Source organism: Megascapheus bottae, chromosome 12 (genome assembly GCF_031878675.1).
Source record: "Megascapheus bottae isolate mThoBot1 chromosome 12, mThoBot2.hap1, whole genome shotgun sequence".
In the NCBI taxonomy this organism is placed as follows: Eukaryota; Metazoa; Chordata; class Mammalia; order Rodentia; family Geomyidae; genus Megascapheus; species Megascapheus bottae.
In genome coordinates, this window is record NC_143520.1 from 21,316,113 (window position 1) to 21,332,619 (window position 16,507).

General features: G+C 42.0%; 1 protein-coding gene across 3 annotated transcripts in view; it reads right to left on the bottom strand.

Moving 5' to 3' along the window:
- Positions 1-3,298: 3,298 nt before the first annotated feature.
- Tanc1 (tetratricopeptide repeat, ankyrin repeat and coiled-coil containing 1) overlaps positions 3,299-16,507 on the bottom strand; it is a 222,862-nt gene continuing 209,653 nt past the window's right edge. For all 3 annotated transcript variants that reach the window (XM_090342784.1, XM_090342782.1, XM_090342783.1), the window contains 7 exons: positions 16,087-16,210; positions 15,326-15,501; positions 11,196-11,328; positions 9,884-9,975; positions 8,057-8,203; positions 6,955-7,055; positions 3,299-6,463 (listed from right to left, as the gene is read on the bottom strand). In XM_090342784.1, coding sequence (XP_090198910.1) covers positions 5,032-6,463; positions 6,955-7,055; positions 8,057-8,203; positions 9,884-9,975; positions 11,196-11,328; positions 15,326-15,501; positions 16,087-16,210 — 2,205 coding nt within the window. In that variant the 3' untranslated portion in view covers positions 3,299-5,031. The remainder of the gene's footprint in view (positions 6,464-6,954; positions 7,056-8,056; positions 8,204-9,883; positions 9,976-11,195; positions 11,329-15,325; positions 15,502-16,086; positions 16,211-16,507) is intronic.

The window sequence follows — 16,507 nt, forward strand, 5'->3', positions numbered from 1 at the left end:
ACATTACTATGGCCAGATATCCTTAACATCCTTATATAATAGCTCGATGTTTAATGTAGATCATCTATCACTCTGACTAGTGTCCAGTCAGAAATAAGGTTCAAGTTCAGGAAAGAAAGCTGTTGACTTCTCACATCCCTGACAAAAGCTCATTTGCCCAAATGGAACACATAAGTGGGAAGCTTATAAGAACAAGAGCAGGCAGGAACCAGGATGCTTCCAAGAGCCCAATGAGCCTAAACTTTCTGAAATTTTCAATATTAAAATTCAAAAGGCTGGAGAAAGTAATGTATTTTATAAACATAGAGCTAACATAGCAGATGTTCACAGGAAAGTAGGAAGCCTGCTTCCTACAAAAACGTCTCAGGCTCCTTTATCATCACTGCTTTATAAGATTTGTACCTAATGGCTCTGTTGCTTTTTTTACATCCTAGCTGAAATCCTGAACTTTTTGTAGAGAGGTTCTTTTTTTTTTTTCTTTTTTTATATATATTTTTATTGTAATTAATAGAAGGTGCATTACTTCACCAACATTGTTGGGAGCCAGAGTGGAATCAAATTGTACCTTGATTTGCATCAGACAATGGCTTTATTGTCTTATTGTTTTATGGCCTTATTCTGTTTAAATGACCTGAGATTTACCATATGAATGTAACAGCTGGAAGTTCCCTGGTTTCAAGAAGGGATATAAGCCTGGAGTTGACAATAAACGAGGCGGCAGTTTTTACCTGGGCTGCAGACCTCCCAGGCCCGATGTGTTTGTCTCTCTTCTATTTTTTCCAGTCCCTGCCCCCTATTTCAGGAACCCCAATTTGCTGCCGGTAGGCCCCGGCACAACATTGATACCCTTTCTCATGTCTTGGTCCCCATTTCCCATCCCCCTTTGGGGATTTGGTTATTTCAAATAGCCAAATGAGCATATATACAATATATCAGATAACAAGGTAAAATACAATAACAGTATGAGATAACCAAGGGTGCCCTGTTTATTTTTGCGATGAGGGTTTCAATTTCTTCCTACACCACAATCCTTGTGTTTATACTTCCTAAGTAGTTGGGGTGACTGTGTATGGACCATCATACTGAGCTAATTGATGAAATGAGGTGGTATGAGAGGTTTGCCCTCAAACTGTGACTTTCCCAATCTCCCCTCTCAAATAACTAGGATTATAGGCCCAGACCAGTATTACTTTTGTCTAGTTTTTCCTAAAAACTTCAGTGCTATTTGTTGGTTACATTTAGAAGATTTTTCTCTTATTTGATGTCCTGTGGTTATATTAACACAATAGGCCTGGTGACAAATTGTACATTCTTAGTAATTGCAAATACTTATTTCCTGTGCAGCAGCTAGTCTCCAGTAAGAGGAATTCTAGAAACAGCAAAGGTGTTGATGTTGTAAAACAGCTGAAGGAGCGTCATAGGCAGAAAGGTTTTCACAGCAAACATGGTTGCCTGCTGTAGAGCCAGGGGGAGAAGAAAAGCAGGTGGGCGAGTGGACTACAACCAGTTCACTGCCACTGTTTGCCCATCAGACTCTTCTGTTGAGCCTATCACTGCCATTCCTGCACATCAATTATTAGTGGACAACTTCTAAATCTGTTGAGGTCTAGCATACACAAGGGCTACACCCTTAGCACTTTAAAAGTCCATTGAAAATAAATTCACTAAAAAGACATCGTTTTTTCAGAATCCTGACTTTTTTTTGTTTGAGAGGTTAATTCTTGTTTTCATATTATGCACATTTCTCTCCATCTTATTATGGACAAAAAAAGTCGCAAATAGCTTTTTTGAGAGAACACAACTATATCATTTTGCTTTGGTAATAGACATATTCCAAAGGAGCAATGACAATGTTAAAAATAAACTCTAAAAGTCATTTTTTAGATTTTTTTTTGACAGATCCAGGACTGGCAAAAAAATAATAATAAAAAGGCATTTTGGTTGGGTGATAGTGGCTTATACTTACAATTCTAGCTACTCAGGAAGCTGAAGATCAAAGCCAGCCCAGGCAGAAAAGTCCTGAAGAGACTCTATCTCCAATTAAACATTCAAAAACTAAAGTGGAGTTGTGGCTCAAAGTAGCAGAGCAGCAGGCTTGTGCAAAAGAGCTCAGGGACCATGCCAGGCCCTGAGTTCAGGCCCTACAGCCAGGGAAATACAAAATAGAACAACAAATCCAAATGTTTTGCATTCTATAGTTTCTTGTAAAGAAACAATTTCCCAAATTGAAACACCTGTTTTATACAAACACACAAACAAAAGCCAAAGAACCCCATCTTCCAAATATGTAGACAGAAACCAAGTCTGAGGCCATCTATAGAAAGGGTCAAGACATAGGCACTAGGCCCCAGCACTGGTCAGGATTGTGAGAAGCATTGCCCAATGCTGCTTGATGTGACCTTCCCGACATTTCTGATAATTTAATGTTTCATTGATCTCACTGTACTGGCTGCTTTCTAAAAAAAAAAAAGACAGGACAAGAATTTTGTATTCCCAAATAATATTTTCCTTTCTGCTTCATATTCTTTTGTTTTTAACCTTTAAATATTTTAACCTTTAAATACACAACTGGAAATACTTTCCTTTTTAGTTTCTAGCAATAATGGTAATCAGATAATAACTAAGTACTGTCAGGCTTAAGATAAGTGAGGATTTTTGTCATGATACAGCACTGTAACACTCTTCACACTGCTAAAACTCAAAATATGAGCATAAAGTGAAATTATTTTTTTTTTGCTTGAGCTCAGGGCTTGAGCACTGTCCTTGGGCTTTCTCAAGGCTAGGACTCTACCACTTTAGCCACAGCACCACTTCTGGCTTTTCCTATGTATGTGGTACCAAGGAATCGAACCCCAGTCTTCGTGCATGCTAGGCAAGCACTCTACCACTAGGCCAAACTCCCAGCCCTGAGAAATACACTTTTAAATAAAGATAATACACTTTTAAATAAAGATAATACAGATGTTCAACCAAAATAACGGTATTGTCAAAATGTAGTTACTTTTGCCAAAATGTTTTGAGAGCTACAGTATTGAAGGTGTTCTATTGTCAATAAAACAGACACACCAGCTTGCTTTTCTTCATGCTTTCTTCCTATCTTTCAGGAAAAAAGGGGGGGAAAAAACTTAATTGTGACCCTAGGGCATTTTGTAGAAGTTGCAACTACTCTGAAATCAAGTGAAATTAAATGTGCATTTGGTCGTATTTATGTAAACGTACTTTTCTGTTTTCTTTAGGGTAACTAACATTCATCAGGTATTTTCTACTTACCCATTGAATCAGTGAATGCCAACCCAATTCTAGTAATAGTCTTTATTCCTATGGAAAAGTACAGTAGTTGTGCAGAAATGAAACTATGTAACAAAAGACTCAGACTTCCACAATATTAAAGAAAATAACAATAAATAAGCCATAGTAGTTATAGCAGAACTCACAGAAAAAATGATAAAGCTGTTTGTATGAAGTACACGGTATATACTCAAGAACATTGACTAATGACACCAGAGGGTTCCCATTCATACAAAACTGTAATGATCTTCACAGGAACTTGAACTATTCATTTAAGAGCATTCTGCAAATATAGAACTTCCTTTTCCCCAATTCTAGAAAATAAATTTCACATCTTGACATATAAAACAAGTCCATTTCCATGTCTCTCAAACTAGCATTTTTAACATCCTCCAAAAACACACCATTTTCATATAAAAATACCTTTAAGCCAAGGCTCATTCCTGTACCTTACCTTTACAAATGAATACTACATCAGCTTGGATGTAAGTAGCACCTCATAGGTGTTCATATAAATGAGATAAAGTGCCGTTACTGGTATACTGTTAACATGCCATAGTAACATATTCAGTGCAACAGCCAACATGGATGAAGCCTAACAAAGAACATGCAAATATGACTGGGGTTGTGTGGTTTGTTTTTGCTTACTGAATAGCTACTTTCAAATACTCCTATTTACAAGTCTGAATAAAACTGGGCTATTTAGTATATACAATGTGACTATGAAGTAATGATTGTATAATAAGACAGAAGCAACAACCAACCATACCATAAGTATCCAAAACAAAATACCAACCATACCTTTAGTATCCAAAATAAAAGCAACAACCAAACATACCTTAAGTATTATCTTTAAAGGATTCTGGAACATTATCAATGGTAAAAGCAGTTCTGGAGCAAATTGCTGACCAGTCTTTAGGTGCTCCTAAGAACTCTATTTACAGTGTATTTTAGCCAAATCTGACCTACCAGTCAAGATTGCAAATAGCTTACTTAGCCTGCTTCCACACATTAAAAACACCTTTGAAACATAAACGTATTTCCTATAAAGGTTCTACGAAAAATATTCTGAATAAGAGCCATAACAGTAAAATTAATAGTTCCTTTAATCCTTAAAGGAACTGCAATGAAGGAAACAATTCTTAGATGCTCTTTTTGTTGTATGTTTAAAAAAAAACCCAACTATATGATAACTTATAGTTACATTTTCTAAAAAAAAAAAACAAAAAACACCACTTGGGTCTCTCACACAAGCACACTGGGATTTGAATGAGTTGAACTGTAACATAAAAAAATTCCATCTTTCCACAGTAAATTGGATATTAGGTGTAGTCAAAACCTATTACTCTTTAACAATGGGTGTTTTCCTTTAGATAAATATGAATTTTATAACATAGCAAAGACTAGGAGAAAAAGCAAGTGACTTTGTGATAGAAAAGCAGAGTTAATGCCTTGGCTGTCATATATATACAGATATATGTGTATATCTGTATATACATACATATATACATAGTTAATTATAGTTTCAATTCTGTTTAGCATTCTTGTTAATGGTGACTTCTAGCTGCTTAGAAAAAAAAACTGTTTTCTTACATTGTTAATACATCAATGGCATCAGAGCCACCCCACAGGGTGGAAAAATATGGCTAAAATTTAATTTTTATGGTTGAAAAACAATCTGGTGGTATTTACTGCTAGGACCCAACAGACTCTTTTTCAATCCTAGACTGTGTCTTTTAAGGCTCATACATTTGACTCTATGAATGAGCGCTTTGGTTTTGCTGCAGTAAGGTGACCTCTGTGGGCTTCATTAGTGATGTGAGGTGGCTGCTTGGAGATGCTTTCCTGGTACAAATGAGAAACGCTCTTAGTTATCCTGCTGTCTGGACAATGGACTGGGATTTGGCACTTGTTTTCTTCTAGCTCCTTCACCTGTGCCCCGTTGTGGACACTTCCACCCAGGGTGGAAACAGAAGAGGGCTTGGCTTGGTTGGAATATCCTGGCTTGAGAGAGGACTTCTCAGAGTTAGAGGGCTGCAGGCCAGCTGCAGCAGCTGTGTTTGTCAGTAGCCCCTCTGCCACCTGGCAATGCCAGGTACGGCTTGGGGGATTGCTCTGCTGCTGGAACCTTGCAGTTTTGTCCATGATTCCCATGAATGGAGTATTGCGTGGCCTGTGCTCAGCAGTTCCGCTCTGCACCTGGTTTATAGTTTTGTCTTTAAGTCTAATATCTGGTCCCTGGACCTTGAAGCCATCTGAAAAACTACTGCTAGAAGTCAAACTACTGGTGGAACTTGACATCTTTATGCTGTTTGACGGAGAGCCAGAAGAGCCCGAGCTGGCAAGGGAAGCAGGATGTCGCATGTCACTGCAACTACCTGGTCCACCCTGGCTTGGAGGGGCTACGTCCCCAGCTACAGAGGCATGAGACAGGAGCCTTTCTGCAGCTTTGACCTTGCTTGGTAACGGGTATGCAGTCCCACTCTCACTGCGCTGCAACTGGACATTCTGGCTGGAGCCCAACCTATCCCCAAAGGGGCCACAGCCAGCTCCCATAGTGAAGGGGCCCCCTCCCTCTAAATGCTGGCTTCTGCCACCAGCAGGAGCTGCCAGAATCCTACCTGGCATGGGACTTGGGGGAGGATTCTGAGAAGAGACTTGCATTTTTGTGCTATTGCTTCTCACAGCACACTGCCCTGAACCTAGATGTTGGTTGGTCTTCACTATCTGTGCCTGTTTGGTGGGCTGTACAACTAAGCCTGGCTGAGCCACAGTCTCCCTCAAGGCCTTGCTGGTTCCTGCCTTGCTCTGTGGTGACACGGGCCTGCCTTTGGACTGTAACCCTTCCTGGAGGTTTCGGATATATGGGGAGGGGACAGACGAGGGTGGCTGGGATTTGGGAGGGGGGGAAATAGACTCTTCCTGTGGAGAAGAAGTTTCTTCCTCTTCAGCCTCCTCCAGGTGGAAGTGGTCATTTAGCCCAGAGGTCGAGGTATCCTCTTCATTATCCGAATCATTGGGTGGAGCTGGCGGTGGGCACTGCTGCTTTTGCTGCTGGCTCTTCTGGAATTGTTTGCATTCCTCTTCCACACGGGCCAGCAGCCTCTTGATTTCCTGGTTGGTGGGACAGAGTTTCACAGCCTCCTGCAAGTCAGCCAGGGCTGCCACAAATTGCCTTTGTATGAAAATATAAGGTGTATTTACAATCCACAAACAAGCAAACTGTACAGGACAGAGAAGACAGCTGAGTGAGATCACTGGCCCCTGTTTACCCCAGTTGCTGGGCTAATGACAGTGCTGAAGTCTAGCACAGACCTGTGTCATTCCAGGGTCCTTCTCTATCTCTATAAATACTGCCTCCCCCTAGAGGCTGGGAATGAGGGAGGCATAAGTCTGTGGATGGCACAAGTGAGAGGCCACCAGCCCCTCCCCAACCCTGGGCTCTGCTGGCAGAGATATGAACTCAACTAGGAACTCTCAGCCAGGGGAAGGGTGGGAGGAACAGCCAGGAGATGTCAGGAGACAATAAAAGGCTTCTTAACAACACTCACCACATACCTCTTAGAAGAGGCTGACTTAGTATTAAAAGGGATGAGAGACATCTGAGTAACCTTGATGGAGCAAAACTTTCTCAAACTCAACCAGAAAATTTAATCCAGACAGTACCTGCTATTTCGCTTCGCTCTCGCCCTGGCATAAAAAGCTTCGTATGACTTGGGTTTCAGTTCCAGAGCCTTTGAAGCAAATTCTTCAGCCATGCCAAAGTCCTGGGGTCAAGAGATAAACACATGAGTCAGAGGTAGCATGGTAACAAGCATACGCAGTGCCTCTTACAGGCAGCAGAGCACTGGGGTATAGCTAGAGAGGGCCAGATGGAACACTTCCTGGAACACTTGCTGTTTCTTGAACTTTTTATTTCATTTTTTTGCCAGTCTTGGGCCTGGGGCACTGTCCCTGGGCAACTTTTTGCTCAAGGCTAGCGCTGTATCATTTGAGCCACAGCACCACTTCTGGCTTTTTCTGTATTAACTGGCATCTCACAGATGTTCCTGCCCAGGCTATCTTTGAACTATGATCCTCAGATCTCTGCCCTAGAGGAGTTAGGAAAGATGTGAGCCTTTGGTGCCTGACTATGATGACTTATGAATGCAGAAGAGAAACAGTGACTGACAACTAGAAGGGTACTGGGAGCCTGCAGGAGGGGTGCTAGGAGCACTTTTGGTGGTGTGTCTGCCATCTTCCCATCTGCTCCAGCAGGAAGTCAGGCCCTGCGCCCTTGAAAGCAGGCAGGTCAGACTGAGTAGACGTACTTAAAAAAAAAAATCAGAAAAAAGTACCCAGTGACAAAGTAACAGGAGTTAACCACCACTAATTACAAATAAACTAGTGACAGGAAGGCTGGCTTAGCTAACCTGAAGAACACAAGGCAGGTTATAGCGCATTCATGTTGTCTTTGAATCTGCAGGGAAGCCGCTGTTCAACTGGTGACACGGTTGGCACTATCACTGCTTGGAAGTTACAGGAACGATTTAGCATTTGCTTATCACTAAAGCATGGGAAACTAAACCCGGGTACATCCCATCAACATCCAGGGAGTGAGCAGTGACTGTGACCTGCAGGAGGTCCCTGGAGACCAACACTGGTTCCCCACAGGCCAGCTTCACACGTGTGCATCAGTCACATAGGCCTTCCCAGATTCTGACTTTTACACCCCTGACACAATCCCACAAGATAAAGTATTGGGTGGAGATAATAGGGCCCAGCTTACATTTGTTTTTCTTCGGCACCGAGACAAATTGAGATAGAGGGAAACTCTTAGTTCATTGAATGGTCTCATGTCCTCCCCAACTCCTTCTCGAGGAAACTTCCTTAAAGCATACTGATACCGCTGGGCTGCCTCCTTCATCTTTCCTTTCTAGGATTCAAAAGCCACAGTTTATTCTTTTTCAGAGGTTCTAAGATGAAAATGCTCCCACAGAATGCCCTGCAGAACCATCACAGCATATCAGAGGAGTCAGAAAGTAGGTGTACAAACAAGGCCACTACTCCATCTTAACACACTTGGGCTTCACTGTGCTCATGAGCATCTGTGACATGCTGGTTGGTCACACCATAAAGAAGAGGACAGCTTTACAACAAAGTAAATTGCCAAATTAATAACTACCAATCTTATTGCATCTGCTTCTCAGTTATATATTTAAGTTATTCCAAGAGGATCTTATGTATTTCTATTGGTCAGGCATGGGCCTTGAACTCTTGGCCCAGACACTGTCTCTGAGCTCTTTAGATCAAGGCCAGCACTCTACCACTTGAGCCACAGCTCTACTTCCATCTTATGCATTTTTAAGTTATTTCAAGAGGATCTTATCTAAAGATATTTTAATGCCAAGTATAATAGAAATCAGATGAAAAAATTATAATTTCCAAGACAAGTAGAGTCTTGTGGATAAACCTAAAGGTTGCTATAGAATAATAATTTTAAGAACTGAAGCACAGCCATTAAAAATCAAGATAGCACCACATTTTGAAGGCAAAAGAAATCCATTTGCTCAGTCCATCCCACTGCACAGCAGGTATGCAAGCCTACTGAAAGTGGCCTGCTATTTCTGACATAATTGCCTACCAAAATCCATATTAAAGCCACTTCAAAGCCATAAGAACACATACTCGAAACTCAGTTTCAAATTGACTGCAAGCTAGGAACCCTGCTGGATTGTGCTATATACCTATTTGTTACTATTAAAGAAACAGCAACAAATACGTAGTAAAAGTGATTCAAGTGGTCACAAGGTTCCTTGCCCTCCCAATCTCTTAGTTCTATCTTAATTACAGATCTGGAAAAGACTGTATATAAATGGCCTATACATCTATCTAAACCTAAAATGGCATACCGCAGCTCATAGGCCAGATTTACACATCAATTATATATGTATAAAGTTTTATTGGGAAACAGCCTTGTTCCTACATTTATGTATTACCTGTGGCTGCTTTGGGACAGCCAGAGATCTGGGTGGTTACATCAGACCATTGAATCTATAAAGCCTAAAACACTACCTGGCACTTTTTTTTGAAAAGTTTGCTGATCTCTGCTCTAAACTTTTGTCTAATTTTGGAAAAAGTAAAGTCACGTTTATCAATCTGGAAGTTCTATTCCAAGGAAAAAGGAGGAATTGTCTCTTGAATAATCTCTTAAGTATTTCAAAATCCAAAACTTTAGAGAAATAGAAAGACCATGAAGGCTCAGGGGACTGAATGGTTCTTTTTTTTTTTTTTCCTAAAACGGACTCTGGGATAAGCATGTGTCTCAGAATCATGCCCAGTGCTGTGTTCTGAGCTCTAAGGAAATAGAAGCAGCTGACCTAGAGGTGACTTCCCTTCATGCCACAGCCTCAAGTGTTAGAAACGCTGCTTTTTACACACCGTGCTTTCCAGTTAACATTCTGCCATCATGAGGTAGAACCCTGGGTATGACATCTTTTGGAACTTTCATTGCGGCTAGGTATCAAGCTGTGTACACAGCCATGGCCACCGAAGACCACACTAAGAGGAAACTGGAAGTCAGCTGCAATAGCCCTAAAAGGGTAGCATCACTTACTTTGTACATCACATTTCCTTCCTCCATTAATTTCTGTAAAAGTATAATCAAAATATCAGGTTTGGAAGTGGCCATTGCCCAAGCAGCATTTCCTGCAAAATAAACATATTTTTAGAGGTGTTTGTGGGACCCAGGGGAGAGCAGTTCAGTGTGTGAACCCCACAGCTGCACAGCACAGACGAGCAAGGGCCTGGCTGCCAATGTGTGTCTTGGTTTCCAGAAGAGAAGGAATAGGAGAAGGACGCCAGTGAATTGCCTGTACCAGCTGCAGGTGAGGAAGGGGGCCAGGAAGATCTGTTCTTGTTGTTTTATTGAGAAAACTAAGAAGCAACCAGGGGACCCATCCCACGTCTTCCCTTCCAAGGGGATCTGGAAGAAATGGAAACCTGGCCTCAGAAGACTTCCTCTACTTCCTGAGCCCTCATTGTGTCAGCAGTGGAGTGTCCAAATCCCCACAAATTCTGCCTTGATGGTCTACGCCAAGGTGGCTCTCCTGCCCTGTCCCTGCTCGGCTTCTCTCCTGGCCTGCATTGAGGCAACAACTCTGTCTCTGTCCCCCACACCCTACACATGCCCTGTGAGCACCAGGTGTGCAACAAGGAGCTTGGAGAAGCATAGGCTCAGGCCGCATGTGGCTCTGCCACTTTCTATGACCTGGGGGGAGTGGGGTTCCGTCAGCTCCCAGTGCCTTGGTTTTCCCATGTGACATAGAAGTAACACTACTATCTACTTACAGGGATGTGGGGAGGATCAAATTAAAATGGTAAACTGCTTAGGCCAGTTTCGGACACTGTTAACTCTAATACTGACCACTATCATGCCCCCATTTCCCAAAGACCACAACAGTGAGGTGTGCGGGGCTGCAGATCCAGTACAAAGCAGCTCAGGAATGTTCCAGTCATTCCTTTCTCCACACACTCTGAATGGTGTGACACTCCCTATACATTATATGGAGAAGTGTCTGTATTCAGGTCCTCAAGCCATCCTGTTCCCAAGGCAAATGCTTCCTCCCTGTTGCATAGCAGAGGATCCCAGCCTCCAGGGCAGAGATGCTCTGCCTATCTAATACTAGGATTGAGCCTAATGACTGCCAGGTGGGGAATCCCACACTCCCACGATTCCAGATTATACTCCCCTACTTCACCCTCTGCCCTCCACCCACGCTGGCAACAGTAGTGTAAGCTATCTCAGCCTTTTGGATGTGAGGCAGAGGTGAGGGAGGGAACTGGGGGTGAGGGAGAAAGCCCTAGGAGCAGCTACTCTTGGGTGAAGCTAACTCTCTCACCAGGCCACAGAAGTGGGATTCACCGACCTAATTTGGCTCCTTTTCTGAGGAGTGTGACTACCACAGAGGTGTTTCGACAACCAATGGCCCTGTCCAGGGGTCGCATCCCACTGTGGTCCACATGCTCGATCACGGCTCCCTTGTCCACTAGGTATAGCACCTGCAGCGATGAAAGAAAAGAGGCCTGAGGAGCAGCGTCTGGCAGAAGTGTGACCTGTGCGTGCGGGGCTGAGGGTACTGGGTATGCTCCCTGTTTTAGATCCTTCTGCCCATTAAGGATCCTGAAATGGAAATGAAATTGACCCACAACTCAGAAAGGGGAGCTAAGCCCTTCTGTGTTGACAGGGCTTTCCTGTCAGTGAGTTGCAAGCATGTTGCACACAGACCCTTAGGTAGTACACACAGGTGGGCGCGGGGGCCTGATCTGTGGTGTCTGTCTGTCTCACCTACAGCCCATAGACAGCAGACAGTAACCTCACCTGCAGTTAATTAGCAGGGAGGCTTCTGGAATGAGCTCCAATGCTGACAGCCTCTAACAACAGGCACGAAAGAAGAAACATGCAGATCCACACAGCCCAGATGACAAGCTGCAGAGAGGAGCAGCTTGGACCAGACTGGCCTGATACACGTCACTTTAAGCCCAAGACAGAGACCTGACAAATACTGGCACTGTAAAGATGGCAAATTTGAGGCGAGGGTAAAGATCTGAAGTGATAAAATTAAAAAAAAAAAAAAACAGCTGCCTTGTGGACTAAACAGGCAACAATAAGAGAGGGAAAAAAAAAAAGAGAACACTTTGGTCAAATTTCTCTACTTACTGGGAAAGAAACCTGTAGCTTAGATTTTCATGTGGATCTGACAGGGCATGCTTCCTATCAGTTCCCAAACTATTAAGGTGATACCAGAGGAGTTAGTATCGAGAATACAAAAGCATCTGTTACACACCCAAGACAGCAAAACCAAAATAGGTGAAGATCCCTCAAGGATGATAATATACAACAAGTATATGAAAAAGAGACTCAATTTCACTAATCATTAGGAAATAAAAATCAAAAGCATTATGAGACACCCACACACACTCATTAGGATAGCTACTATTTAAAATTCAGCAAAGGAAAAAGAAACTTGATTTTATATAGGAAAACACATACCTGGCTATATGCTTATCTACACAAGCAAATTATGAATTGTGCTGGGGAGGATTCCAATTTTGAACAACTAATCTACATGCTGACATTATGAATATCAATAAGCAGAAGTATGTGTTGTCAGAGAGGTGAAAAGTCAAGGGGAAATAGGAAGCTGAGTGGAGAGAGGAGAGGGAAAACATAGTATTCAATATACATATGTGAAAATGTAACCAGGTAACTTGAGGGCTTGGACAGACCGGGGAAAATCCTGGAAGGGGTGACATTGATCATGATATATTATATTCATAAACTCATATGTTGAAACCCCTTTCTGCAACTACTTAAAGATGCTATTACTACTACTAATAAAAAGAAAGCAAGTGTGTTGTGAGGACATGGAGAATGGAAGCCTTGGGTCCCACTGATGGGAATAAGAAATGCCTCAGCTGTAGTAGAAGTGTACAGGGGGTCCTCAGAAAGTGAAAAGAGAATTCCCATATGAGCCAGCATCCCACTTCTGGTATGTACCCAAAAGAATAAAAAACTGTCTAAAAACAGTAACTGCTCTGAACATCACATTTATAATAGCAATGAAAAACTTTTAATTAACAAAACAGTGTCTAAGTCCAGATATTTGTCTACAACATGTACCTTCATGGAGTAATGGATAAAACATAATCCACATAGATATACTGGGACTAAGAAAGGAGCTTCTGACATGATGAAATCACACATGAGCTGAGGACAGTGAGCTAACTGAAGAGTGCTGCCTATAATTCTACTTATGTGAGTCACTCACAAATAGTCAAAATCACAAGAGACAGAAAAATTGAGTAGCCACAGGCTGGGAACGATGTGAGGGGAAGTGGGAAGAGGGACTTGTTTAATGGATGTAGAAGTTTAGTTTTTTTCCATAAACATTTTTATTGTAATTAATAGAAGGGTTACATTATATTCGCCAGATAGAAGGTGCATTACTTCACCAACATTGATACCCTTTCTCATGTTTTTTCCCCAATTTCCCTCCCCCTACCTCCTAGAAGTTTAGTTTATTGAGATAAAAACAGTTTGGACAAACTTTGTAGCAATGTGAATGTATTTAACAACACTCAAAACTATTTCTTAGAAATGGTTGAGATGGTAAAGTATATGTAATTTTTTCCCCACAGGGAACTTTTAAAAATCCCATTAGAATGTTACACTCTTCCCTAATGTTGATTAAGAATTTGCTAAGGTTGCTAAAAATTGCATAGATGCATGAGATTTAAGTGTCCAATTTTTCAAAATTGAGAAAAATAGTTTACAAGGCTAAGGAAACTATTACAAAGAACTCAATCTTTCTCTCTCTGTTTCTCTCTCTGTTTCTCTCTCTGTTTCTCTCTCTGTTTCTCTCTCTCTCTCTCTCTCTCTCTCTCTCTCTCTCTCTCTCTCTCTCTCTCTGTTTCTCTTTCTCCCCCTCTCCATCTCCCTCTCTCTGTTTCCTTTTGTTTTGGTGAGAGGGAGGGGAATGTGATTATCCTAGGATTCGACCTCAGGGCCTAGGCACTGTACCTGAGTTTCTTTTGCACAAGGCTAGTGCTCTACCGTTCTACTTATGGCTTTTCCAATACATTAGTAGAGATAGGAGGCTCACAGTCTTTCCTGCCCAGTCGGCTTTGAACTAACTGCAATACTAAGATCTGTCTCTCAAGTGGCTATGATTACTCTTCTCTCCTTTTTTGCTGAAATTGAATCCAGGGCCATGCACCTGCCAGGCAAAGCTCTACTACTGAGTGATGCACCAGCCCAACTTCACGGCCCCAGGTCCAGAGCTGCCAGCATCAGGTACCATTCTTGCCAGCTCATCCTCACTCAAAACACTAGGAAAACAACCACAAGTGTAACTGTTCCTGTGACACCTAGGGGTCTTGAATGTGCAGCCTGACAAAGACATATTTCTTCCCTGAAAGACATTATTCAGTTTCCTATTAAGGTTATATATCCTGACATCCCTAAGATGAACAAGAAATAAACACCCAAAGATTATTTTTTATGTTTTTAGGCAATGTCACATTAGGTTAGAAACAAACAAACCAATTCATATACACAAGGAAATAAAAGTATGCCTTTAAAAGGCAGGAAATCCTGTCAATTGGGACAATTTAGATAAAATTAGGAGGACATGATGCTAACTAGATCAGACACAGAAAGACAAATAGTGCATGATTTCACATGTTTATGGAATTTAAACAAACTTGAGAAGTAGAGCTGGTTACCTGAGCTATGGGGAATGGGATGATGGGTGGAGGTCAAGGTTCAGATGGGAGGAGTTAAGTTCTGGGGATCTACTGCATAACACAGTAACTAAAATAATGTACTGTTTCAAAATAGAGAAAAGAGAAGATTTTAAGTGTTCTTATCCAAAGAACTAGTAAATAACCAAAGTAATAGATATAAATAGGAGCCTGATCTGATTACTCTCCATGTATACATGTTCTAAAGCATCACATTTTCATATACAAAATTATTGGTCACTTGAAAATAAGGGCTGGACACATGAATCAAGTGGTAGTGGCACCTTACTAGCAAATGTAAGGCTCCGAGTTCGAACCTTATTACTACCAAAATAAATAAAAATATAAGACAATAAAAATAGCTTATCATTTAATTAATAATGTTTCATGTGCAGAAATGACTTGTGAATGACCCTTGTAGGAATTCTATGCACACAGGATACTATAACAAGGTACAACTACATGTGAACAGGGCATACACATACAGGGCTGTCTCTCTGGTTTGTAAGCAGGTACTTCTAAGCTTTTAACAGTACACTGGAATCTTGACTATAGTCCTGGAATGGATTACATATCACAAATCAGAAGTGGACTGATTTCTCCTCCCTGCATCCACTACACTACAGCACAGTGCACGACACTCAGGCAGTCAGCTCTAGAGACTCTTAACAATTTAGTGGCACCTTTTCCCCCAGGAGCTCATGGCAACTTTCAGGTGGAAGCAAGGAGCATGTGACCATCTACGAATACTCACCGTCTCCGCATCACCATAGAAGGCTGCCAGGTCTAGGGGTGTGCGCCCATTTTTGTCTGTCTGGTCTATCTCAGCCCCTTCTTCAATCAAATACTGGACCACTGCCTTGTGACCTTTCAGACAAGCCCAGCTCAATGCTGACAGGCCCTCTTTGTCCAGAGAAGAGAGGGCGGCACCTGAAAGCGAAGTCCACACACAGAACTTGAGTCCCGTAAGATGAAAGCTTGGATGCTGAGCAGGTCAAAGCATCTGTCTGCATAGGCATAAGATTCAGCAGCAGGCCTATGGAGCACATGCAGTTTGAGGCGGATGATGAAAAGCAGAGCAATGGGCATGGGAGCTGCACACCCTCCTCTGTCTTTACATGGGCTAGAAAATTCCTTTCACGGCCAGGCAAAATGGATCAGGTCTGTCTTTCTAGTTACTTGAGAGGCAGAGATCAGGGGATCTCAGGGCATGAGAAGAGCACAGGCAAAAAAAAAAAAAAAAAAAAAAACAAAAAACCCAACTAAACAAACAACAACAAAAAAAACCAAAACCCTAAAACTTAAGAGTCCACCAAAACTTGAAAAATAACCAATGTAAAAGTAGATAGTGAACTGACTGAGGTGGGAGAGCAACTGGACAGCAGGCACGCGGCCTAACACTATCCAAAGAAGAAGAAGGAAATCAATTCCTTTAGCAAAAGGAATGTTCCATAATAAAGACAAAATTGGAAGTATAAATGTGGAGGGCACCTGTCCCTGTTAGCGAAAACCTACCTTTAGATAAGAGGAATTCCACAGTGCTCACGTGCCCTTCACAGGCGGCCACCATGAGTGGCGTCCGGCCCTGCTTGTCACTCAGATTCACATCACAGCCACGTTCCAACAGCAATCTCACAATCTGGAAGATTCGTTCAGCATTAGTCTCCCTTCTGCCTTTTAGGTCACATTCACTACACTCAATCAGGTTTTGCAGTCTTGGGAAGTAGATAAATGACATTTGCTTTTCAAATGCACTGGAAACTGGGATACATGGGGCCTGTACAATCTTTCTACTGCACTTCTCTCCACAGAACCTTTCTTGGAATGTGTATTCTTTGACAACCCAGTTCATTACTATAAAAAAAAAACACATACCAGGCAGAAATGGTCATTTGGGGGGAAGTTCTAATTACAAATAATGCCATGGAAGGTAAGC